General features: G+C 48.0%; 1 protein-coding gene and 1 non-coding gene across 2 annotated transcripts in view; both read left to right on the top strand.

The window, feature by feature from the left end:
* Positions 1-27,208, top strand: part of LOC140429605 (A disintegrin and metalloproteinase with thrombospondin motifs 19-like) — a 789,098-nt gene that overhangs the window by 701,975 nt on the left and 59,915 nt on the right. Inside the window, exons 19-20 of the mRNA XM_072516849.1 lie at positions 10,012-10,147; positions 16,928-17,132. Coding sequence (XP_072372950.1) covers positions 10,012-10,147; positions 16,928-17,132 — 341 coding nt within the window. The remainder of the gene's footprint in view (positions 1-10,011; positions 10,148-16,927; positions 17,133-27,208) is intronic.
* On the top strand, positions 15,889-15,995 carry LOC140430173 (U6 spliceosomal RNA). The gene has a single exon (XR_011949350.1). It is a non-coding gene; the product is annotated as a U6 spliceosomal RNA (small nuclear RNA).

The raw sequence follows: 27,208 nt of genomic DNA, 5'->3' as shown, positions 1-27,208 counted from the left end.
AAACTACAAACTTTGGATTTCTTGTCTGCTACCCATTTCATCACATTTTGTGCAACTTTTAAATGTTGTCTAGCCATTTAATTGTTTCCTAAAATTTGACACGTAATCCAACAATGTAATTTCGGGTTTCTCACTCACCAATTTTTCCATAATCAATTTAAGTGGTCCTCTTACCTCATGACCAAAAATTAGTTCAAAAGGACTAAATTTGGTTCATTCATTAGTTGTATCCCTAATTGCAAACAGTACAAATGGAGTTCCTTTATCCCAATCCTCTGGATAATCGTGACAATAAGCCCTCAACATTGTCTTTAATGTCTGATGCCACATTTCTAATGCTCCCTGCAATTCTGGATGGTACGCAGTTGATTTAAATTGTTTTATTCCTGAGCTATCCATAACTTCTTTGAATAACCTTGAGGTAAAATAAGATCCTTGATCCGATTGTATTTCTGTGGGTAGTCCATATCTAGTAAAGAATTTAAGTAACTCCTTCACAATCTTTTTAGCTGTAATATTACGTACTGGAATGGCCTCTGGAAACCTAGTAGACACATCCATTATAGTCAAAAGATATTGATTCCCACTTTTCGTTTTAGGATGCGGTCCTACGCAATCAATTAGGACCCTTGTAAAAGGTTCCTCAAATGCTGGAATGGGTATTAAGGGTGCTGGTTTTATCACTGTTTGAGGTTTCCCTATCAGTTGACATGTGTGACATGATTGACAAAATCTAACTGCATCTTTATGTAGTCCAGGCCAATAAATATGTTTCTGGATTTTAGCTTGAGTTTTCCTTATTCCCAAATGGCCTTCCACTGGTACCTCATGTGCAACTCGCAACACCTCCTTTCTATACCATACCGGCAATACTACTTGATGAACCTCTGCCCACTTTTCATCCACTGCATATGTAAAGGTCTCCGTTTTCTCATTAAGACATCACTTTTACGGTAATAACACTCTGGTATATACGCAGATTCCTCTTCCATATATGCTTTCTGATACATCGATTTTATTTCTATATCTTTCTGTTGTAACGCCACCAATTTTCCTGAACTAAAAATATCCGCCTAATCCTCCACCTGTTCTTTGCCAACCATCTGATCAAAAATCGTTTCTGATAATTGCACTTCAACGTCATCGTCACTCTTTAATTTCTCCTCTTGTCTTAATCTGTGACTTTTCAACCTTGTTACTACACAATCCGGAAAAATCCCAGGATATTTGTCCTTCAACACTTCAGTTGTCTGATTTTCCCTTGGCTTATTAACCATAATAGGTATCTCTCCCACCTGTGATCCAGCTATATCATTACCCAAGCTAAACTGTATTCCTGGACAAGATAGTTTCTCTATTACTCCTACTACCACTTCACCACTCTTCACTTGACTTTCTAACCTTACCTTATACAATGGAACACTACTCCTCTCACCCTGAATTCCACATATTACCACCTTTTCTGGCAACATTCTTCCCAAACTACATAACTCCTCATCTCTTACCATTAAAAATTGACTAGCTCCCGTATCTCTTAAAATTGTGACTTCTTTACCTGCTCCTCCTGATACACATGAGTAAACTTTACCCACACAAGTAAATTTGTTAAAGAGACCTGGCACCTTCTTATCAATCACCTCTTGATCAGGCTGTACAATCTTTTGCACCTCCTTCACTTCACTTGGGCTTTCCTTACCCACTTTAACAAACCCCACTGTCTTATCCTGTTTTACCACATCAGCCTTCCCAGTGCTTTTCTTCAACCATCAACACTGTGACTTTACATGGCCTAGTTTATTACAGTGAAAACATTTGAAACTTTTCATTTCTTTTCCACCCTCCTGGATTTCTTTTTTAATCTGAGGTACATTCTCCTTATTATCTCCCATCAGATCACCTTAACCTTTACCACTTGAGTATTTCTCATGTCCCCAGTTTCTATCCCTCACAGGCTGAAACTGATGTCGGAAACCAAGTTTTGATTTATGAACTAATTCATAATCATCTGCCATTCCTGCTGCTAATTTCGCAGTTTTAACCCTCTGCTCTTCCACATGAGTTCTCACTACATCAGGAATTGAATTTTTAAACTCCTCCAAAAGCATAATTTCTCTGAGAGCTTCATAGGTATGGTCTATTTTCAAAGCCCTTATCCACCTATCAAAATTACTCTGTTTGAGCCTTTCACACTCCATTTTTGATTGACCAAATTCATTCCTTAAATTTCTAAACCTTTGTCTGTTGGCTTTAGGCACTAGTTCATATGCACCCAAGATGGATTTTTTCACCTCCTCATACGTCCCAGATACCCCCTCCGGTAGTGATGCAAACACTTCACCAGCCCTACCTACCAGCTTTGTTTGAATGGATATTTGATGGCATTACCATCACTAAATCGCATTGGTCAAAAACCATAGAAACCATGTGCAGGGGTATGGGAAAGGCAGAGGAATGACACTAAGCCATAATGCTCGTTTGGAGAGTTGATGCTGACACAATAGGCCACAAAGCCATTTTCTGTGCAGTAACAATTCTGTGGTTCACTGAACTGAATTGAACCAGCCATACAAATACTATGGTCACAAGAGCAGGTCAGTGGCTGGGAATTCTGCAATGGGGAAATCACTTCCTGACTCCTCAGAGCCTGTCCACCATCTACAAGGTACAAGTCAAAAGTGTGATGGAATACTCTCCATTTGTTTGGATGATTGCAGCTCCAAAACCACTCAAGAAGCTTGATACAATCCAGGACAGCGCAGCCTGCTTGATTGGCACAACATCCACAGTCTTAAACAGTCATTCTGTCCACCACCAATGCACAGTGGTAGCAGCGCATACCATTTAGATGATGCACTGCAAGAACTTACCAAGACTCCTTCAATGTGTCTTCAACAGCACCTTCCAAACCTGCAGCTTCTCCATCTAGAAGGACAAGAGCAACAAATACTTGGGAACACCACTCCCTGGAGGTTGATTTCCAAGTCTCACACCATTCTGACGTGGAACTTCAATGTGGCTGGGTCAAAATCCTGGAATTCCATTCCAAACAGCACTGTGGGCATACCTACACCACATGCACTGCAGTGGTTAGAAAAGACAGCTCACCACTTTCTCAGGGCAATTAGGGATGGGTAATAAATAGCCAGTGACACATCCCATGACAAAATACATTTTAAAAAACTCAAGTTTGCCTTTGATGGCATACTTTAGCAGTATTAATTTTCCCTTCATGCATGATATTTACTGTTTTCCCTTTAATGTAAACATTTTGAAATGTGCTCTTCCATGTGAAAATTGCTATCAAAATGGAAATTTGCTCTTGTCGTTCACTGAAATACAAAAGCCCCCATACACCCACGTCTAGAGCCAAAATCAGAGTTTGTTGACCTAAAATCGTGGGCATTTCAGAATTTTTAGCCCAGATAGAAACCTGGGATTTATTCTTATTAAGAAACATCTTTCTGATTTTAAAATATGGATTACTATAAGAAAAACTTCAGATTTCTGTGGTAGATTTTGTGTTGCGCCTGTAAATGCTCAATCAACTGTACTGATATCAAACCTAACCCATTCAGAATAAAAATGAACTTGTTGTGCAGCACGTTCTGACATTTCCCTTCGAGTGATGGTTGTGCATTGGTTATGCTTAGTGTTGATGACTATCATGGGTAGCATAATGCACAAATCTTTCTTTGTTTTTATTCAAGTTTTACTTGGTCCCTTCCACTAATAATTTATTTTCACCTGAACAAAAGAAAAAGAGTGCCCCCACGGCACAGGCCTGCCCGCAGATCGGTGGGCCCCGGTCGCGGGCCAGGCCACCGTGGGGGCACCCCCCGGGGCCAGATCGCCCCGCGCCCCCCCCCAGGACCCCTGTGCCTGCCCGCGCAGCCTTGTCCCGCCGTTCACAAGGTGGATTAATCCACGCCGGCTGGAGAGGGTTGACAGCGGCGGGACTTCGACCCATCGCGGGCCGGAGAATCGCCGGGGATGGGCCCGCCGACCGGCGCGATTCCCACCCCCGCCGAATCTGTGGTGGCGGAGAATTTGGGACACGGCGGGGGTGGGATTCACGCCAGCCCCCACCGATTCTCCAACCCGGTGGGGGGGGTCGGAGAATCGCGCCCCAGTTTTCTCACCGGTCCCAACAATTTGAACAAATTCCACCAGGGAAACCCTTGCCAAGAAAAGGGTTTCCCTGGTGGAATTTTTTCAAATTGTTGGGACCGGTGAGAAAACTGGGGCGCGATTCTCCGACCCCCCCCACCGGGTTGGAGAATTGGTGGGGGCTGGCGTGAATCCCACCCCCGCCGTGTCCCAAATTCTCCGCCACCACAGATTCGACGGGGGTGGGAATCGCGCCGGTCGGCGGGTCCATCCCCGGCGATTCTCCGGCCTGCGATGGGTCGAAGTCCCGCCGCTGTCGACCCTCTCCAGCCGGCGTGGATTAAACCACCTTATGAACAGCGGGACAAGGCTGCGCGGGCAGGCACAGGGGTCCTGGGGGGGGGCGCGGGGCGATCTGGCCCCGGGGGGTGCCCCCACGGTGGCCTGGCCCGCCACCGGGGCCCACCGATCTGCGGGCAGGCCTGTGCCGTGGGGGCACTCTTTTTCTTCCGCCTTCGCCATGGTCTTCACTATGGCGGAGGCGGAAGAGACCCCCTCCTCTGCGCATGCACGGGGATGACGTAAGCAGCCGCTGACGCTCCCGCGCATGCGTCGCCCGGTGAAGTCCTTTCGGCGCCGGCTGGCGTGGCGCCAAAGGCCTTTCCCGCCAGCCGGCGGAGCGGAAACCACTCCGGCGCGGGCCTAGCCCCTCAAGGTGAGGGCTTGGCCCCTAAATGTGCGGAGACTTCCGCACCGTTGGGGCGGCCCGACGCTGGAGTGATCCGCGCTGTTTTTGGCGCCGGGTAGCGGACATCGCGCCAGTTTGTGGCGAATCCCGCCCCTGGTGAGAATCCCACCAAAGTGATGGTGGGAAAACTCACATTGTATTATGCCTCTTTAACAATTTTTTTTTCCTCGCGTGATTAACAATGCGCTCATGCCGACTTGCCTCTGATTTTCTCACCCCGGGAAAATTTAATTACAGCAATCAGTTGAGCGCTCCTTTTAAACACATCCCCGGCACTCATCAGCACTTGTCCCAAGTCCAGTCGGGGGATAGCTACCAGGATAATAGCACCAGGATTGTCAGAGGGAGCTCTTACCAAACTCTTGCTTTCAAATCCTTGGTGTGACATCCTCTACCCGCGTTCCCACAGACGTCCTTCAACCAACCAAGGTCACCACCCACGCCTGGGAGGCAGTAGCCACAATAGTGAGTGCCAGCTCGCTGCATAAGAGGAGGGAGCAACAGTGTTAGAAGAAGATGAGTGACCCTCTTCGCACAGCGAAGTTAAGTCTGCCTCCTGATGTATACTGCTGCACCTCTTCACACACCCATCACACCTCTATGGTGATTTCTCACCCAGCCATCTCATGGTTTCCCAACACTTCTCATGGCACCTTCCCCACTCCCCACGTTCCCCCCCAGTAGATACTCTGCTCCTCAAATCCCCACTCACACTCACGTCTCACACATGATGGGCTTTAACACCATTTGACTGGCAGGGCTCCACCTACTCTCTCCCTTTCTGCCTGATTGCAGAACAAACTTGAGCACAATCGCATGAGCGTGCACAGCCTGCTGGAGCCATGCCCGAACTGAGATGCCCAACCCCCTTTGAAGAGAGAGCCGATGAGCTGGCAAGCAAGGTGTAGGACTGCATCTGTGCAAAGGGCAACTATCAAGACATCCAGCCATGGCGCAAGCGTCACATAAGTTAACTTTCTCCCCAGAAATACCCCATGATGCACTAATACCATCTCGCTTCCCTTGCAGGTCAATCAGTTGACCAGCCTGAACCATCCTCATGCCCTCTGGTCGCCATAGACCACAGCTGCAAAATATCCAGCCCATTTGACACCCCCCTCCCTGTGAGTGACACATCTCCAGCCCGCACACTGAGGAGGGGAACACTACAATGCCTGTGCAGCCCGAATGTAAGCCTGCCCCCTCAAGGTCCAGGACGTCAAGGGATGCCCACCAAGATAATGTCCGGCAACAGGGCATGGAAGGCGGCAGGCCGCCTCAACCTTAGCTCTGGATCCTGGGGTACTTCTGGACATAGAGGATGGGTGAGCAAGAGTAAGAAACTTTAGGCACCTCGTAGGTACGGGTGAACCTTGACACTAGTAGATATAATTCTCCAAGGTGGGAGAGATCTTCACTCCCGAGACCTGCTCGTCCACAAACCAAGAGGCTATGATGGCGTCCCTAAACCTGATCCCCATGAAGGCCCTGGCAATCACCTGAGGTCCTTCCTTCTCTTCCGTGTGTTGACCCTCGCCGCCCTCCTCAACCCCCTCCTCATCCAAGGAAAAGTGACACACTTCCAGCTCCTTTTGGCCCAGCTGCTCTCTCCTGCAGTGCCAGGTTGTGCAGAGCGCAGTGAACCACAATGATGCACAACACCCTGTGAGGGCTATATTGATGGACTCTCCCAGACTTATCCAGGCACCAGAACCACTTATTGAGCAATCAAATCGCCTGCTTGACCAGCGTGCAAATTGATACATGAGCCTCATTGTAGCAAGATTTAGCAGGTGTTTATGGCCTCTACACTGATATCATCAGCAACCTCCTGAGTGGGTAAAGTATGTCCCCAAGGAGCCATCCCTCCAGCTGCTGATCTCCCTCAAAGATGGCTGGGATCTGCAAGCTCTGCAAGATGTAGCTATCATGGATAATCCACGGCAAACGGGCACACACCTGCATGATGCGCATCATGTGGTCACAGACGAGCTGGATATTGAGGGATGTATCCTTTGCTGTTTATAAATGGTGCTCCATGCCGCCATGGAGACCGCAGAGCCAGGTGGGGGCAGTCAATGACACCCTGCACCTGGGGCATCCCTGCTATGCGGGCGAAGCCCATGGCCATGGCATGCTGGCTCACCTGGTCCCGGTTCAACTTGATGTACATGTGGGCACTTGCGAATAGCCCATCTGTGAGCTTCACTACTAATTTGTGTGCAGCTGACTGGGATTTGCTGCACAGGTCGCCCATGCTGCCCTGAAATGAGGCACTGGCATAGAAGTTTGCAGCGGCAGTAAGTTAAGGAGCTCATAGGAAATGGGTGACCTCCCAATCCATATGGTGCCAACTCTTGCATCACCTGGCATAAGTGGTCCACTGTCCCTAGGGACAGACACAGTCTTCTCTGGCACTGGACCTCTGAAATCTGGAGGTAAGGAAGTTTGACTTTGGAATTCCCTTAACCAGTAGTGTTTCTTCCAAGGCTCTGCCATCTATGGCCCTGCTCTCAGAAGAGCAACGGACCAAGCCTCCCTTTTCTCTGCAGGGTGCTGTTCCTAGCCACATGCAGCAGCACGTTGATATCACTGCTGCTGGCCGATCGCAATTAATAGAGTTGCCAACTCGACTGGCTCCATGATTCTCCAGAACCATAAACTGTAAGGAAGAGAACATACTTGTTATGTGAATTGGACATTCTGAATTCTCCCTCTGTGTACCTGAACAGGCGCTGGGGTGTGGCGACTAGGGGATTTTCACAGTAACTTAATTGCAGTGTTAATGTAAGCCCACTTGTGACAATAAAGATTATTATCAAAGTGAGTGATGAGGATTCCTGACTGTGCCCTGGCTGTCAACCCTCTTAACACCCAGCACCCAAGCACTTACCCATATGTGAATGTCTTTCCACGAAACCTCACCCCCTCTCCTGTCACACAATAGTTGCCCATAGTTGTCCCTCTCCACTATCCACTTGACCTGAACGCAACCCTTCGACCCTTGAGAGTCTCAGTGGCCCCCATCCACTCCAAAATCACCCCCCCCCCACAAAAATCATGAGGTGTTAGGGCAGGTGAGTACATTCAATGGATCAATATTCTAATCTCACGAGGGACTCGATGATGTCCCCCATCATCGCCTTGGACGAGGTGAGCAGTGAAGACTTCACCATAATCCATTGCACTGGGGGCCTCATCTGGGTCACCTCTCTCTTATTTTGACATGAGCCTTGGAGTTCAATGCCTGGGGAAAATGCTTCCAACTATTTTGAATCAACACAAATAACCAAGTAAATTAAATCGAATTAACTGAGAGACAGATTAAATGAACAGTCCCGTAAAGTGAAACTGCCTCAAACAAAAACCGAATCACAAATGAAACTTACACTTCAAATTAAAATGGAGTCAATAAGGCCCCCAGTCCTGAAAATTAAGACAAAATTGAACCCATGCTGTTGGCGTCACTCTGCATCACAAACCAGCACTCCAGCCAACTGAGCAAAGGGTTAAAAATTGGGCCACAATCAGTTGCACACTGATCCATTAAAATGCTGACTTTATTGGCACAGTTGACTCAAGGAAGGATCAGGGAGTTGATCAGGCAACTGGTTTCCCCTTGTGGCAGGCAAGGCACACCTGATTCATGTGAAGGCTGCCGGGGGGGGGGGGTGTCTCGAGAATCGGACCACGCGGCCCCGACGTGGCTCGCCGATTCTCCAGCGCCGATTTTAATGCGCCCGCGGGATCGCCGCAACGCTGGTCGGAGCCGTTGAAAGCGACCCCCCCCCCCCCCCCCCCCCGGCGATTCTCCAGGTCTCTACGGGCCGAGTGCCGCCGAGTTAGGCCGGGTCCCACTGGCGTGGGCTACGTATGGTCCTACCCGGCGGCACCTCGGAGTTCTGACTGCGGGGGCCGTCCTGGTGGGTGGGCAGGGGGATCCGACCCCGAGGGGGGTCTCCACGGTGGCCTGGCTCACGATCGGGGCCTACCGATCGGCGGGCAGGCTATTTCCGTGGGGGCCTATGTTCCTCCGCGCCGGGCCCCTGTAGGGCTCCGCCATATTGCCCGGGGGCCAGCGGAGAGACGGGAACCCACGGCATGATTCCCAACTGGAACAGCCAGCCACCCAGAAACTAATCCCTGACAGGTTGACCTCCATAACAAATCGTCTTGAACTTCCATACAGCTTGTGCCCTCTGGCCTCATGTGCTGCCTGAGTGTGGGGGTTCACTCTCACTGCAGTCGTCCTTCTCCCTGTATGAGGGTCTTCGGGCCTCAAGAGGCTGGAAAATACCCCTTCTCGGAGTCTCCTACTCTGCCCATGTAGCCTGGCCTCTCATGGGACCCCACCCCAGGACCTCACAGTCATCCCCAGTGCTGGCCCTATGGGTTCACCTGCTCCCACCCACTTTACAGCTGTCACTTTGGAAGGTCAATTCCTCACCACAAGCCCAGCAAAGTGGGCATGGGAAGTGCTGCCTGCATACCAGCCACCCGACTCCTTTCAACCAAGAGGCTCACAGACATGAAGGGCCGCTAAGGCCCACAAGGAGCCGATACTGAAACCCCACCTACCCGGCCCCGACTTGAACTTATCTGCGTCCCCGCATCCTCTCCGCTACCCCCTCTGTGACCGACACCCTGGATGGTAATGGCGATCTGATCATTCACCTCAGTTATCACCCTTTGGAGGTGTGGTCACCAGATTCTCATTTTTATACAACTGTGGTGTGACAACACGCTGACACACAGTGAATACTTAGTGAATGGGGAAGCCCTGGATGGAGGGCTCGCTAATGATATTATAATGTGTTAAAATGAAGTTCTCGGCCTTCTGCGGAGTATTTCTCATCTTGCTACCAATGAGGGGCCTGGAAAATCAGAAATCACGATCTCGACGGGGAGGATCGCTTTCTCCGCATCTTGTCGAATTTTGCGCATGCTCCGCCGTTCTCTCTGATTGCTAATGCTGGCTCAAAATCGCCCCCACCTCCATCTTTTTAATCAAGACCAATATAGTGGGAGGCAGGTTAAATTGTTCTCTATACTTGCTTGTTCTTTTTAATCATGAAAATGGAGAGCCATAACTTTGTGAACATTTACCATTTTAAATAAAGGAAACTATGTTTTAACTTCTGATTTCATTTCTGCAGGAGAAAGAAAAACACTTGTGACTTGTACAAAAATCATGAGCAAAACTACAACTATTGTAGACAATAGAAAATGCAAACAGCTGAAAAAACCGGAATCACTAGTCCGCAAGTGCAATCAACAGCCATGTCAGACCAGGTAATAAATCATATGCATATCAATCTGTAGAAGGGTCATCCGGACTCGAAACGTTAACTGTGTTTATCTCTCCACAGATGCTGCCAGAATAACAGAGTTTATCCAGCATTTGCTGATTCTAATTCAAATAAGGGTAGCACAGCGCTGCTGCCTCACAGAGCCAGGGACCCGGGTTCGATTCCAAATTTGGGTCACTGTGTGGAGTTTGCAGTTTCTCCCTGTAACTATGTGGGTTTCCTCCGGGTGCTCCAGTTTCCTCTCACAGTCCAAAGATGTACAGGTTAGGTGGTTTGGATATGATAAATTGCCCCTTACTGTCCAATCGGAAAGTGGGCTTACGGGGAATAGGGCAAGTGGGCCTAGGTAGGTTGCTCTTTCAGAGGGTCTGTGCAGACTCGATGGGCAGACTGACCTCCTTCTGTACAGTAGCGATTCTATGATTTCCAGCATCTGTAGTATTTTACTTTTAAATGCATATCAATCTATTTCAACTGACAACATACTGCATGTCCTCGTGGAGCAAATATTCGTAGATTTTGTTAAAATCATGAAATAATTATTTTCAACATGTTGGCAAATACATGATAATGTTAAATGTTTAAAAGCCTTTCAGTGCTTTACTCCTATGTGATTTAATTTATCATATACAGTTCTGCCGGTTCCTTGACTCTCCTGATAAGAATATTGGTAAATTCTTTTGAATAAGACAGTCCCCCTTTAACTCGATGGAGCATACTGAAATTCTTGGCGTGATTACAACCCATTGCCCAAGACTCGCACCATCTGCAGCTAGGGGGAATGGAAATGTCAACTGTTCACAATTATAACATGTTACACCTGATATGTGTGAAGCCTCTGTTACATTACTTAAAGTAATATGTGTTACTCATTTGTTTATGCCGAGAAGTTCTTAACTTTGATGATGATGAATACTCAAAGTCATCCAGTGATACCAAATAATTTATTGAGTAACTAATCAGTTAACTTGTGAGTTCGATTCTTCAATACTTTTACTAGCAGTTAAATTAAACAAGATAGAATTAGATTAACTATGAATATTATACTTGCATTCTGAGTTAACTATACATTTCTGTTCTCTAGTCACAACACACCCAAAGAGAGCAGGAAAACAGATTGAACTTGTATTTATACCCCTGTTGCCCTCTAGTGATCATCTGACTGTACTGACTATAATTAACCCTTTATGTATATGTATATACAGAGATCACTGCATCTGTCACGTTAATCTTCACAGTAAGCCTGCTTGCACACCCACCCCCTGTTGTCCTCCGCTCCCCTGTCCCCCTGGTCACAGCGGACCAATATCAAATTCCCCAAATGCAGACCCCATTCACAGGATGGATGTGAGGGTGCTGGTCGGTGCAGCGGGAGGGTGGGTGAATGGGGGAAGAGGAAGGAGGGAAATTGGTCTCAAAGAGGGGAATGGGGGAGGGGTGGATGGGGGCAGGAGGGATTGCGGCGAGGAGGAGATTGGGATGTTGGAGCAGGTGAGCTGATGGACAAAGCCTCGTCCTTTGAGTATCGGATGAGGATGAGTGCCTCCCTGGTCCTCCGGGCATGCCGGACCCACCGTATGCAGTAATCGCTTCCACGAAAAAGAGTGAGTCCTGAGATCGGCAAGGGAGCAACGCGACAACAATTGGGAAGGCCATGCCATCAGGTTTTATCCGGATGTGGGAGCGTTGCTGGTGAAGAAGCAGGCTGCTTTCAACAAAGTCATGGTTACCCTGTACAAAAGCGGAGTCCAGTTTGGGTGGTGTACCTGCCGCGAGTGACTCTTGAATGAAAAAACTATTTTTGATGCATTGGAGGAGGTGGATTCCTTTGCAAAGATTCTTGGGATGGACGTGGGGTGGTTCAGAATTTTAGATATTGGGGTGGGCATGTTGATATGTCGAATTGTTTGGGTTCCTTGTTCATGTTTCCCTTTTTCTGTTCATGTTGGGGTTGAATGTTTTACAAGTTGGGCTTAGGTCTAGGATTTAGTTTTATGTGGGTTTTTGTTCCAACGGTTGTGAAAAATATACAGCTCCTTGTTGGAGTACTATGTTTTAAGAGTTTTTTATGCTTTGTGTTTTTAAGCATTTCTCTTCACTCTGAGTGGTAGCCGCCCTGCTAGCCAAAGAATTAGTTAACGAGAGCAGTGTTGAGTGGTTGACTGGAGCCTATTATTGTTGTTCTGCTTTAGTTTTTTTTTTTCTCATTGGGAATAAGTTTATTAGAAGTAGATTTTAATGGTTTAAGTTCGCCTTACAGATTTATGTATGCATATTTGGGTGTAGTGTCTGAGGACGAGGGTGGGTGGGTGGTAGAGGTAGTTTGCTGACGGTGATTGCAAATTTTTTTTTTTTTAACCTGTTTGGTAGCTTTACGTATGCAGCTTCATGTTTTTAAAAAGGAATACTAAAGGACGCCTGCGTGATTTCTCATTGGGGAGACAGTTAATTCTCGGGAGACCATTGCATTCGACTTCGATCTCGCTAATGAGATGGTAATGAATGCAAATGAGGGTTAATGATATACTTGCCATATTTGGGCGTGATCCCGAATTCGCTCTCGGGAGCAGGCCGGTTTAGATAGCAAAGTGATTCGCAGCCAGCATGAATCTTGTTTTTGGCTTTTCCCGCTATTTAACCGGCGTGCCCAGATCTGCGCCGGATGCAATGCAGTGGTTCAATCACGCCCTCTGTTTCATTCTCTGTTTTCGATCAGTTCTTGTATCTGACCAGTTGTCAGCGCTCTGTGCAGCATGTCTGTGATGTGTAGCAGTTTTCACCTAGCAACTGTGGTGTCAAGACTGCTGGTTTCGCAGTAAATTACTGATTGTTTTTATGTCTAAGACACCCTACATGTTTCCTGCTCTGTTCATTTCTCTGGAAGAGGTGCTTTGAATGAGCCAGGAAGTGTCCAATCGGGAAAGGTTACATTAACTTTATACTGCTGCAAACTCAATCAGAACTAGTTTTTTGAAGTTTCTTTTTTTTTGCTTCTCACCCCCAAAATATACATCATTGGTTCGAAAGCAAACAAAAGAGCTGAAGTAGCATTTTTATGGCAAAGTATGCTGATGAAAGTAAAATATCACTCAATAATTTATACCTAACTTATTGTTTTTAAATGATAACGATTGGAAGCACTTCATCCAATACTTACCCTGACCTTACTTCTCCTTTAACCGCAGACTTTAATATTTACCAGAATGGCTAGTTTGCTTGCTCATTTCTTCTAACATACCAATATGCTTCAGTTTGGATTGTGGGTAAGAGCCACAAAATTCTCTCATCGTTTCTGATGTCAATGATCAAGAGACATCAGAGAATGTCTTTCTACAAGCTGTGCGAGAAAATTGTGAACTTTAATTTCTGGCTGTCCTTTTTTTATGCCTGAAAAATTCTGGCTCCACAGAACGGAGCTCCTATCCATTTGCTTTGTCTCAGCCTCTACCCAAGAGTGCCAGATCAGCATTGGGGACAGTCAGGTCCCAGCACCAGTTACATTGTGACACCTGTTTGGTGCCTGCAGCTCACCATTGCCATTCAAATGAGGCTCAGTGCCAAATCTCTACTCAAGAATCTGGACTGAAGCACCCTGAATTAACATGGACCACATGTTGAGTATCTTTCTCACTTATTGCTATTTTCAACAAGATGCCAAATGCAGAAAGAACCTTGATTTTACTGAAGATCACCAATCTTTCGAAAGCTGATGCAGATTTGAATGTTAAATATCTGTCCTTAGAACACAGTTCCAATTCCAATTATTTTTATGTAAAGGTGACATCCTCCTGGGGTGAGGGATTTGGGACATAAGTCAGGCAAACCAGAGCTACACTAGTTTTATAAACTACATGGATTAATCTCATACTATTGGTTGCTGCCAGAAGATGTGTCCAAATGAAAATGGCACACATACGAAAATAGCAAGACAATGAGGACTCACGGTGCTTTCCTAGAAATTCTTGTGTTAAGCCAGATTGTCCCTCAATTAAGTTAATCTTGGAAAACAACTTGGTGGGTTATGCGAATACCTTGTCAATGCAACAACTGGTTGAGTTCACAGGCTTTGCATTCACACAGACTTTGGACTGAGAATTCCTCAGCGCTGACTCTGCCAATGTTACTTCACAAGAGTAAGTTTCTACGTCAACAGGCCAATTTAGATCGTAATTCTGTGGCCTTTCGCTGGAGGCAGGATTCTCTGGTACCACTGGAATTGCATCCCTGCCTGCAGGTTCCCTGGTAGCGTGGGGTGGCTTCGATGGGAATTCCCATTGGGGAACAGAGAATCCCGCCACCAGTGAATGGCGCACCGCCTCCCGTTACCAGGAAACTGGCGGCTGGGAGACCGGAGAATCCCGCCCTTAAACTTACACTCAGGGCTGGATTCTCGACTGGCGGAATTCTCCATTGCGCCAGCAGCGCACCCACAAAGAGAAACACTATTGGCCGGTTGGCGGGACGGAAAATCCCGCTGCTGGAGAATCCCGCTCTCAGCCCTTTGCCAGAGCATTAAACCTATCTTCTGCTATCAGTCTCAGAGCCTCTTGCATCTACTGCTCCCTTCCGGCATTCTGGAGTATCGGAAAGGCTATTCCAACTATCTTTCTGAATGCATGGTGGACAAGCCAAAGTGTGCCCATTTAGAGCATACTGAGTCTAACAACACCTCAGTTATATGTAGTCAATGGCCGCGATTCTCCAGCCGCATTGCGCTCAACCGAGAGCACACGCAGCCAAAATATCCTGGCAGCGGACCTCCCAACAGTCTCCACGCCTTGCAGGATTCACCAAAGTCCTGCGAGACGTCGGGAGTCGGAACTCTACCCAAAAAGGACGGGACTACATGACGCTCATGTAAGTCGGCCGTAAACCGACTTACGACCTACCTGCCCGGGACCCACTGCCAAGGTGCCCCGATGGCACTGCCAAGAGTCGGGGGCGAAGTGGGTCATGCCCATGAAATGAGGGTGGGAGGGGTGTTTGAAGGGTGGGGTAGTGCAGGACAGATAAGAAGGGGCCTCTGGGGTTGGGAGGGTGATGGGTGGGGGCCCTGGAAGGGATGGGGTGCCTCACTTGGGGGTGTCGGGTACTGCCCATATGTGTGGAGGGTGACATTTCCCATGGGTGGGAGGACTCACAAGGTCACTTGGAGATAGAGGCACCCTTTCAAAATGGCGGCCCGATCTCTGAATTCTGCTCCTAGTGCTAAAAAAAATTCTAAGTGTGGGTTAAACCGGTGAGAAACTCCCCAGGGCCCCCAAAAATGGCGAAGTGTCATTGAATAGCGGTGCAGAACTGGGAAACTCCCTGAAAATCCACCACAAATGAACTGGGAAATTGTTCCGGAGAATTGCTCCCTAAGTTTCAGCAAGATAAAATCAAAACCTTGCTCCAAAGAAAATTGCTATAATCCTCCAGGGGCGGGATTCTCCGTCTCGCCAGCTGGCCAGTGGGGTTTCCCATTGTGGGCACCCCCACGCCATCGGGAATTCCCTACGGCATGTGTGTGCTGCCGGAGCAACAGAGAATCCTGACAGCGGAGAATCCAGCTCCAGAAATGTCAGTATTCGATGGCTTCAGTCGGTGCTGCACCTATAGTTTTGGGCATAAATCAATGAATGCCAATGTGAAAGGTATACTGGCAGGACTATGTAAATAAGTGGCAGGGAGATTTGGAAGATATATCTTGAAAGTTGCAACTACAAATGTTTCCTCCAACTTGTGCTCGCTTCGGCAGCACATATACTAAAATTGGAACGATACAGAGAAGATTAGCATGGCCCCTGCGCAAGGATGACATGCAAATTCGTGAAGCGTTCCATATTTTAAGGGCAGCACGGTAGCATTGTGGATAGCACAATTGCTTCACAGCTCCAGGGTCCCAGGTTCGATTCCGGCGTGGGTCACTGTCTGTGCGGAGTCTGCACATCCTCCCCGTGTGTGCGTGGGTTTCCTCCGGGTGCTCCGGTTTCCTCCCACAGTCCAAAGATGTGCAGGTTAGGTGGATTGGCCATCATAAATTGCCCTTAGTGTCCAAAATTGCCCTTAGTGTTGGGTGGGGTTACTGGGTTATGGGGATAGGAATAGGGTGGAAGTGTTGACCTTGGGTAGGATGCTCTTTCCAAGAGCCGGTGCAGACTCGATGGGCCGAATGGCCTCCTTCTGCACTGTAAATTCTATGAAAAAGAATTCTATGATTCTGGCTGCTGTGCATGGTCAGCTTGTCCACAATGCAGTGCCTTTAAGATGGACACTTAGCCATACATTTCTACATCTTAAAGGGAATGTTGCTTGTCGGCGGCCTGTTTGTTTCCTGAATAGCACATTCCTGATTACTGCATGGCCATGCCCCGTCACAGCACGGAACAAGCATTAGAAACAATGTGATATTTCACCATAAAATCACCACAAGATTTATTTGCAAGGAAACGGCTTCACACCACTCTCAAACCATAATTCTGCGTGAACAAAATGGCCAACGCCTCCCCACAATCTTTGTATCTGAGAAACACCCTGTAGAACCAGGCTGTGTCTTTCCAGAACATACTTGTGAAGAAAAGTCTTTGATTACTGGAACTCAGTGGCTTGAGTGGTCACATCTTTTATCACAAGAGCAGACATGAGGATATCAGTTGGATCCTGCTGATCCTGAGGTTTCATCGGAATTAGTTCTTGTCTTAATTTATTTCCTCTTTCTAGCTTGCTTTGTTGTTGATATTAGGCAATTGTGATTTATAGTACAACACACTTTCTTCAATAGGTGGATGATGACAGAATGGACACCATGTTCACGGACTTGTGGTAAAGGAAGTCAAGGCAGACAAGTGGCCTGCACCCAGCAGCTCCAAAATGGAACATTCATTCGAGCTCGAGAAAGAGACTGTCCGGGGCCAAAACCTGCCTCACTACAGCGCTGTGAAGGTCAGGACTGTCTGACAGTATGGGAGGCTGGAATCTGGTCAGAGGTATCAAACTTTCTTAGCTTCTTTCAAATATTACAGCTTTTCTTTAAACTGCTAGTTGATCTTCTATTGCTCATACACAAAATATTTTTTAAATTGTATCTCTCCCTGTAATAATGGAGACCATTTTAATCCATCCAAGCTGACAGGAATGGAGCAGCATCTTCCCGACCTCATTGCTTGGTTAAAATGTGAAGTTACATTCGCGCCACATGTGCCAGGCAATGACCGTCTCCTAGAAGAAAGGATCTAACCATCGCCCCTTGACATTCAATGGCATTACTATAGCTGAATCCCCCACAATCAATATCCTGGGGATTACCATTGATCAGAAACTGAACTGGACTAGCCATATTAATACTGTGGCACCCAAGGCAGGTCACAGTCTAGGAATCCTACAGCGAGTAACTCACCTCCTGACCCCACAAAGCCTGTCCACCATCAACAAGGCACAAGTTAGGAGTGTAATGGAATATTCTCCACTTGCCTGGAATAGTGCAGCTCCATCAACACTCCAGCAGCTCGACACCATCCAGGACAAAGAAGCCTGCTTGATTGCTCCTCTTTCCACAAGCATTCCAACCCCCCACTACCGACGAACAGTGGCAGCCATATGCATCATCTACAAGATGCACTGCAGTAACTCACGAAAGTTCCTCAGACAGCACCTTCCAAACCCACAACCACTACCATCTAGAAGTACAAGAGCAGCAGATACATGGGAACCCCACCACCTGGAGGTTTGCTTCCATCTGGAAGTCAGCCTCCAAGTCACTCACCACCTTGATTGGGAAATATATCGCCGTTCCTTCACTGTCCCTGGGGCAATGTCCCGGAACTCCCTCCCTAACAGCACCGTGGACATACCTACACCTCGAGGATTGCAGTGGTTCAAGAAGGCATCTCATCAGAACCTTCTGAAGAGCAACTAGGAATGGGCAATAAATGCTGGCCTAACCAGCACCGCCCACATCCCATCAATGAATGTTTTAAAAATGGATGCTATAATACATATAAACCTATCTTTGTAGGATTCCGAGGGAGTGACCAACAAGGAAAATCTGTGCCTTCTCCTGCCAAGCATCCTCTCTTCCCAATCGTAAGAATCCGCCTCCCCAATCCTCCGGCAACTTAACTGTGTGCCGATTGCTGCCGCTGGGAGGCCCAATCTTCACCTGCCAATGTTTTGATGAGACACCCAAATGGCAGCATATAATTGAGACTGGGGAGTTAAAGAATCCCAAGCATTAAATTAATGCCATTGAGCACGGTGGGGAGGGTTGACACCAGGCTCATTCCTCCTACCTGTCTGATATCTAATGACAGCAGGAAATGGTCAGCAGCATGTGTGCCAAGTCCTTTTACCAAGAATTACACGTCCAATTCCAGTTGAAATGCTAAATTGAAAGGTGTCAATTCAAATCACCTGAACAATCCAAGCTAACTTCATTGATATCTTAAGCGAGATTCTACCAAATCCCCGTGATGGCCCGACGGCGGCGCAAACCACTCCGGCTTCGGGCTGACCAGAAGTTGCGGAATCCTCCGCGCCGGAGGGGTTGGCGCCGCGCTAACCGGCGGCAAAAGGCCGGCGTGAGTTAGCGCATGCACAAAACCGCCAACGTGGTTCCGTGCATGCGCAGACTAGCCGGTGTATTCTAGCGCATGCGTAGGGGGCTGTCTTCTCCGCGCCGGCCAAGACGGAGCACTAAAGTGGCCGGCGCGGAAGGAAGGAGTGAGCCCACGTCACAGGCCCGCCCGCAGATCGGTGGGCCCCGATCGCGGGCCAGGCCACCGTGGAGGCCCCACCCGGGGATGGATCCGCCCGCGCCCCCCCGAGGACCGCACCAGACGGCCTACCAGCCAGGTCCCGCCATGTGGGACCATGTCCAATCCATGCCGGCGGGACTGGCCAGAAACCGACGGCTGCTCGGCCCATCGGGGCCCCGAGAGTTGCCGGAGGGGGCCGCTGCCAACGGCCCCCGACCGGCGTGCCGTGATCCCCGCCCCTGCCCGAAAACCGGCCCCGGAGAATACGGCAGCCGGCGGCGGGGCGGGATTCACACTGCCCCCACCTAGGATTCTCCGACCCGGCGGGGGATCAGAGAAATGGGCGGGATTCTCCAATCCCGCGGCAGTGTCCACGCCGTCGTGTTTTATGATGGCGTGAACGGGCCGCTCCCACGTCTAATTCTGGCCCTGACAGGGGGCCAGCATGGCGCTGGAGCAATTCGCACAGCTCCAGCTGCAGATCCCGGCGCGAGCTGTGCACCGCGGGATCCGCGCATGCGCAGTTACGCCGGCACAAATGAGGACATGCGCAATATGGCGCAGGGCTACAGGGGCCGGCGCGTAGGAAAGGAGTCCCCCAGCCACAGAGGCCGGCCCGCCGATCGGCCGGTCCCGATCGCGGGCCAGGCCATATCGGACCCCCCCCCCACAGGCCGTCAACCGACTCTTACACGTCGAGGTCCCGCCAGCCCAGAGCAGGTTAGAATGGCGCCGGAGGGACTTGGCTCTTTTCTTACGGCCGCTCGGCCCATCCGGGCCGGAGAATCGGCGGGCGGGCCCGTAGAGCGGCCCGCGACCGACGCCGCATGAACCACACCGGCGCCAATGGCGGCAATTCTCCGCACTACGGAGAATCGTGCCGGCGTCGGGGTGGCGTGGCCTTTTGCGGGGATTTTCGATATGTGTATATATAATATGGTTCTTCTGTGTAACCTCTGGAAGTGCCTGTGAACCATGTTGATATTACCTTGTCGTAATGACGTCCATAGCACAGTGAGCAGACTATATGGAATATAGAAATACAGCACTTATCAACCAGATTCCCACTGGGCTCTATGGATGTGTCTTTTATGTTAGATTAAGGCAAGCTTATATATTTTTTTGAATTAAGAAAACTTAAATGGCCTATGCAAACCCCTTCTCACCATTCCCCAAAGCTCCAAAATTTAAAGAAACTATGGCTGGAATTTATAGCCCCCATGGCGGTAGGTTTTCAGACAGGGAGAAATAAAATGACATGGGTACTGTACCTCCTGCCTACCCACCTAACCCTACACCTACCGCAATGTTATGTGGAGCAGAGGCCAACGACGGGTCAGAAACCCAACAGGTAACTCTGCTTGGGCTTCAGGCGGGAAAGGAGGGTGGGCTGGTCGCCTCAGTTACAGACTCCCCGGGCGGAATTCTCCGACACCCCCTAGGTCGGAGAATCCCCGGGAGGCGACGCGAATCCTGCCCCGCCGCTCCGACGTCGGCTGCCGTATTCTCCGGCGCCGGTTTTCTGGCGGGGTCCGATGTCATGTCACGCCGGTCGGGGGCCGTTGGTTTCTGGCCAGTCCCACCGGTGTGGATTGGACATGGTCCCACACGGCGGGACCTGACTGGTAGGCTGGCTGGTACGGTCCTCGGGGGGGCACCCGGTCCCGGGGGAGCCCCCATGCTGGCCTGGCCCGCGATCGGGACCCACCGATCTGCAGGCGGGCCTGTGCCGTGGGGGCACTCCTTCCTTCCGCACCGCCCCCCGTAGGGCTCCACCATGGCCAGTGCGGAGAAGACACCCCCCCTGCACATGCTCCAGAATACGCCGGCCGGTCTGCGCATGCGCTAAACCACACCGACGGTTCTGCGCATGCGCTAACTCACACAGTCCCATCGCCACCGGCTGGCACGGCGCCATCCCGTCCGGCGCCGGCCTAGCCCCCGGAAGTGCGGAGAATTCCTCAACTTCCAGTTGGCCCGACGCCAGAGTGGTTCACACCATTTGTGGCGTGGGCGTCGGGCCAATTCGCCGATTATGGTGAATCCCGCCCCCTGTTTCAATAAAAAGCCTCCCTGCCAAGCTCCAGACACACCTGAAATTCCCTTCCCGTTCACCCCACCCAAGCCAGCCCCTGATTTCCACCCCCCCCCCCACCCTCCCCTACCACCCCTACCAGCCTGAACCCACAATTATTACTACTCTGCCAGCCTGCCACTTACCCTGCATCCAATAGGCCAACAGGGGGGTGGGGGGTGCAGTCTTTTCTCGGGTCATTAACATCCCAACAAACATTAAATTGCTGTGGGGCCACCAGAACAGGCAGAATCGGAAGACACACCCACTTCTGCATCTGCTCACAACAACCACTCTTGCTGGGCATCAAATCCGGCCCTCTGAACCTCTTTGAGGAACTTGAAGCTTAGAATTAGGAGTGTATTGGACTAATTTTTGAATCATCCTTTGGGCTCACCCTGATATTCAACACAAATTAGTACCCAATAGTCAAAGCAAGGACTCTGTGAATTAGAAAAATAGTTCAAAGTGTAGATGCATGAATGAAATGTTTGACCAAATTCCACTTTTGCAAGGACAACCCACTTGTTCACAAGTATCATCCTGTTCAGGCGCATCTGGGTAATCAGTCTAACTATTGAGCTAAGATTTTATATCATTCAAGAGAAGTCCCAGCTCGAGCCAGTGCAAGTTATGTCTCGACGTTCAGTCCCAAACAATCCAGGGCATAGTTCCCTTACTATAAAATTACTGTGACCCTGGAATTCTCATCATTTTGATTTGCAGCTGTGCTAGCTCTGCCAAAAACCACATATAACAAATTTAAACTCCAAGACATTTGGTTGACCCTGCTGTTTTACAAGGGCAGTTTGGTTTAATAATGGCACAGTAATTACAAAGAACTTGCATTTGAATAGCACCTTTGACAACCTCAGATCATCAAAAATCACTTTGCAATTATGATATACTTTTGAAGTGTCATCAATATTCTAATGTAGGACATAGTAGTAAGAACTATTTACTCTTTCTGCTTATACAGGGACATTAACTGGTATCTGTGCAGCAATATCCTCATGAACGTTATGACAGAGTCCTATAAATTCCTACCTAGGTCACTTAAGCCAAGGGTTTTAAGTATATTGTTGCACATTCTGTACATTGCATGCCCGAATCCTTGCTTTATATCTCAAACTGGTGGAGTTTATGGCTTCCAACATTCTTTGTAAAACAGTAGTCATCAACGCGGATCATTTGGTATTGGTAAGTGCTCAAATAAAAACAGCACATCCAAGTTAATTGTTGATCCAGCTGTTCCTGAATGATATTTCCAAAGGTTATTGGTATGTTAGGTACAATATGAAGAGCAGGGAGGCTGTTGTTAGGTACTAAGTTCTGACCCTTTTAAACCTTCAATTACAAATATACTTCAATTATTCTACAAATTCCAATGAAAAAATAATTTATTGAGGCTCGTGCAGAAGCCTGTTACACATTTAACCTATCTTGAACAAGTTGAAAAAGAGAAATTTTGCAGGTATTTACTTTTTTAAGGCCTTTCCATATTTGTAATTTTTATTCGGCAAAAAAATGGATCTGACTAGTGTCAAATTTAAGAATAAATTGGGGTATTTCACTATTTTGTCACTGGAAAATATTGGAAAAGCGTTACATTAAAATGTTTTTAAAGCAAAATAGATATTTAAAAGTAATGACAATAAAGGTGGCATTGAAGCTTTTCCCCTAAATCTGAAAGCAATAGCCATTTATTCAGTCTGACATATCAAGCCTATTCGTATTGAGAAACTCTCAGTCCTGGGCACATGACAGGTCTTGTCTGGCACATAGGCCTTCCCCATAGATTGTGAACATGGGGGCTATAAATTTGTTGTCCAATGATGCTTTCATGAAGAAATCATTGAAAGCACTGTCTACCCTTGGGGTATTGAGGTGAGCTGGGTAGCTCCACTTTAACGGAGAAACACACAAACATTTTTTTATAAGGCCAATTTTCAGAGCTTTGATGCCTTCCTCAGCACCTTGGCTACAGCTCCAGCTAGATGACATCCTGTGGAGGAGTAACCTGGCATCTGAGACCATTTAAAAAAATTAATACTTTTAAAATGTGCAGAGAGGACAGCTTGAAATGGAGATACCATTTCTCTCTCTCTTGCCTGAACTGCAGACTGCTGCGCCTTCTACACTGGAGAGACTCATTGGCCCTCTGTCTCCAATACCCCACCCACCATCCATGATTGGATGTGGGCCCACCCTGTGGAGACTAATTGGCCCGTTCTGGGAAAATCATTGTCAGATGAATATTTTCCACATAGTGCAGGATCGTCATTCCCACTTGCCCCAACACCAGGGTTTCGACCCAAAGGCAATCTTGCCCTTGGTTTCTTCGAGAATCAGAGGGTATGAAAGAGGTGAAGCTGAAGATAAGCCATAATCATATTGAATGGCAAGAAGTCTTACAACACCAGGTTAAAGTCCAACAAGTTTGTTTCAAATCACTAGCTTTCGGGGCACTGCTCCTTCCTCAGGTGAATGAAGAGATAGGTTCCAGAAACATCCCCACACCCCCACTACTTGCCTTCAAAAAACCGCGCAACCTCAAACAAAGCATTGTTTGCAGCCTTCAGAACAGCGACCACGACATCACACAAACCTGTCATGGCAATCTCTGCAAGACGTGCCAGATCATCGACATGGGTCCCACCATTACACGTGAGAACACCACCCACCAGGTATGCAGTATATACTCGTGCGACTCAGCCAACATTGTCTACCTCATACGCTGCAGGAAAGGATGTCCCGAAGCGTGGTACATTGGCGAGACTATGCAGACGCTGTGACAACGGATGAATGGACATCGCGCGACAATCGCCAGGCAGGAATGTTCCCTACCAGTCGGGGAATACTTCAGCAATCGAGGGCATTCAGCCTCTGATCTTCGGGTAAGCGTTCTCCAAGGCGGCCTTCAGGACGCGCGACAACGCAGAATCGCCGAGCAGAAACTTATAATCAAGTTCCGCACATATGAGTACGGCCTCAACCAGGACCTTGGATTCATGTCGCATTACATTTACCCCCCACCATCTGGCCTAGACTTGCGAAATCCTACCAACTGTCCTGGCTTGAGACAATTCACATCTCTTTAACCTGGGGTTACCCCTTTCTCTGGATCTGTAAACACTTAATTGCCTGCAAATGCTCGCATTCAAAGTATCGTCTTGCATCATTGACTTTGCCTATATAAACGTTTCTGGAACCTACCTCTGGAACATGAAAACTCATGGGCTGGATTCTCCGCTGGCGGGATTCACCATTGCGCTGGCAGTGCACCCACGACCTTGGGTTTCCCGACAGTGTGGGGCTGCCCACAATAGGAAGCCCCGTTGGCCGGCTGGCGGGATGGAGAATCCCACTTCTGGCAGGGGTGCGCCGCACCAGAAAACTGGCGTGGCGGCATGGAGAGTCCCACCCCACGTTTTAAAAAGAAACCAAGAGAAAATCACAACATTTCAGTGCATTTCAGCTCTCCACTTTCAAATCAGGCCCTCCTTCTATTGCCCTCCAAACATATCAGCCCAGAACTTCTGTTCCCCAGGGTGGGAATCGTACACCATAAATGCCCCAGAAGTTCCCATGCAAAGAGTGTGTGGGAATTTCCCAGGAAATCTAAACTTCCACTGGGAAATTACCCTGCACCTGAAACCATCTGCAACTCCAATTTAATTCAAAGACTTCAGATGGTTCCGACTCTCTTAGCAGAATATTTACCCAGGAAAAGTTGGAAGGGTTAGAAGGAATAAATCCACTTCTAACTCCTTGATAGGTATGGTATTCACCCTGCTCATCTCGATGGACCCCTGACCACCCCCTGCCCACCAACAACTCCCAGCCACCTGACAACCCCCACCTTTCCCCCAAGTACCCTCTCAACCCTTGATTACCTACCTTCCTAACTAGCCCCTGGCCCCTGAATACTATCCGCTCGATCACTGACTACACTCCTGACCCTCTAACTACCCTTCTACCGCCCGAAATACCATTCCGAATCTTCAACTATGTCCCGACTCCCTGACGATCCTCCAGAATCTCGGACTAGCTTCCCACTGGCATCACTACTGTCCCAACTGAAATGGTATAGCAAGCCGCTCAGTCCAAGGGCAGTTAGGGATGCCTACATCCCATGAATGGATCGAATAAAAGTCACCCTAGACCACTAACCCCTCACACCTTACACACTTGCATTCTCCCTGGCTTCCCAAAGTAATTAGGACCTTTAATCTTACCCTAGCGCCATAAAAAGGGTGCGTGGTTTCACTTTCCCCAACGCTGCAACGCTGAAGCCCTGAACTGATGGGACTCCTGAGATGCTGTACATTTGTCACCAGGCCGGTGATGAAAGACTGGTGGAGAAATGCGCAGCTCCAGGTGTCGGTAAGTGAAAAGGAGCGAAGTGGCAATCTGCCTGTGATTGCCAATTGTTGAGGAAATTATAAGTCAGCACTTCGAGTTTTCGCCAAAGGTCTTTTATTTAAGCACAAAGTTCGTGGAGGGCTGGATCGACAACAGTCATTCCAAATGCCCTGTGTTACAGAGGTAAAAGCAGAATATTTATATGATACAGGAAGCAATATCTGGGACAAAAAGCATTCCTTTAGATTAGCAAGAGGCCGGAATTATGTTTTAATAACAAAACCTTGGGTTCCTTGCCTAAGCAACATAAAATCATGTTGTCAGCAAAACAATGTGCAGCTGTACGCTTGTTTACATTGTATGACCTTCTGACTATTTCATACAGAACTCTTGACTGAAATATGGCTAAATATCCATCATGCTTTGCCAAATGCCTATTTCCATGAAATGTAGTCAAGCAGCTGGTTAAAATGAATACCCTTAAGCAGGCAAATAATCCGCACACTAAAGTCCCTTCTACACCAATCCACGGAAAGTCTGGACCGTGGAAATTACTTCCAAAAGGCCAGTGGTATTCATCTTCTACTCCGATATTAAGGAAAGCAGAACCACATTGTAAGAAATAAGTCACTGGCAGTTACATCGAAGGGCCTTACAATTTGGAGGGCAGTACGGGAGCACTATGGTTAGCACACTTGCTTCACAGCTCCAGGGTTCCAGGTTCGATTCCCAGCTTGGGTCACTATCTGTGCCGAGTCTGCATATTCTCCCTGCGTCTGCGTGGGTTTCCTCCGGTTGCTCCGGTTTCCTCCCACAGTCCAAAGATGTGCAGGTTAGGTGGATTGGCCATGGCAAATTGCCCTTCGTGTCCATAAAAGGTTAGTTGGGGTTACTGGGTTACGAGGATATGTTAGAAGTGTGGGCTTAAGTGGGGTGCTCTTTCCAAGGGCTGGCGCAGACTCGATGGGCCGAATGGCCTCCTGCTCTGTAAATTCTATGAAGTCCAGTTCTGAGTGTGACATTCCTGTTGATCAATTCTCTACAAATATCTATTTTCAGATCTGCAAAGATCCCTGAGTCATCCCTACATGGTATTGTAATAATCCACAGCTCTGTTTGAGTGACTCATTTATGTTCAACAAACCCCTATTCCCACTGGTATTCAGCACTTTTTTTTGTGATTGCTCATTTAATATAACATGTATTATTATTTTCCAAACTCTTCCAAATGTACAGTTTCTGCAGAATTACAGCTTTATGTACAAGCTAAAAGTTCAAGATCCAGCTTTTATTTACAAAGTAATATGTTTGGAAACGAATGCTTTAAAGCTTCTCCATAAATCGATGTGTGGATTTCTATCAATTACTTACATTCTCTTTTCACAGCTCAGCTAACTCTATTCGAACAGGAATCAGTCTGATTGTCACACTTTAATGTCAAAACTCCCTCAGAAATGGCCCCATTTCCCCAAAGACATCACAGTGTTGGAACGAAAATGGTGGTATTATATTGTCAATGGGCCACAATCCCAACATTAGTTTGCATCATCAGGAGAGGCACAAGAAAAGAAAGTGTTTGGCACCGTATAATGTTCTGTTGACCAAAGCACAGAAATCTGCAGTTCCTGAGGATGCAATAAATTGGCATGTCAGATTTTATAGGGAAAGATAAATTAAGACAAGATACCTATTGCTAGAACCAACTGAGGTTTCATCTCGAGTAGTTAAGCTGTATGATTTAGTGTCAGCTCGGTTTAGGAATGTAGACAACGTAATTCACCTGTGGATATAAATGAATGCAGATTTCTGCTGAAACAGCTGTCACAAAACCCTGACATTTGCTTGCTGATTTATCACTTTCCTCTGATCG

Source organism: Scyliorhinus torazame, chromosome 9, assembly GCF_047496885.1.
Source record: "Scyliorhinus torazame isolate Kashiwa2021f chromosome 9, sScyTor2.1, whole genome shotgun sequence".
NCBI classification, from domain to species: Eukaryota; Metazoa; Chordata; class Chondrichthyes; order Carcharhiniformes; family Scyliorhinidae; genus Scyliorhinus; species Scyliorhinus torazame.
The sequence above is the reverse complement of the archived record's forward strand: the minus strand, read 5'-3'. Positions and strand labels throughout refer to the sequence as shown.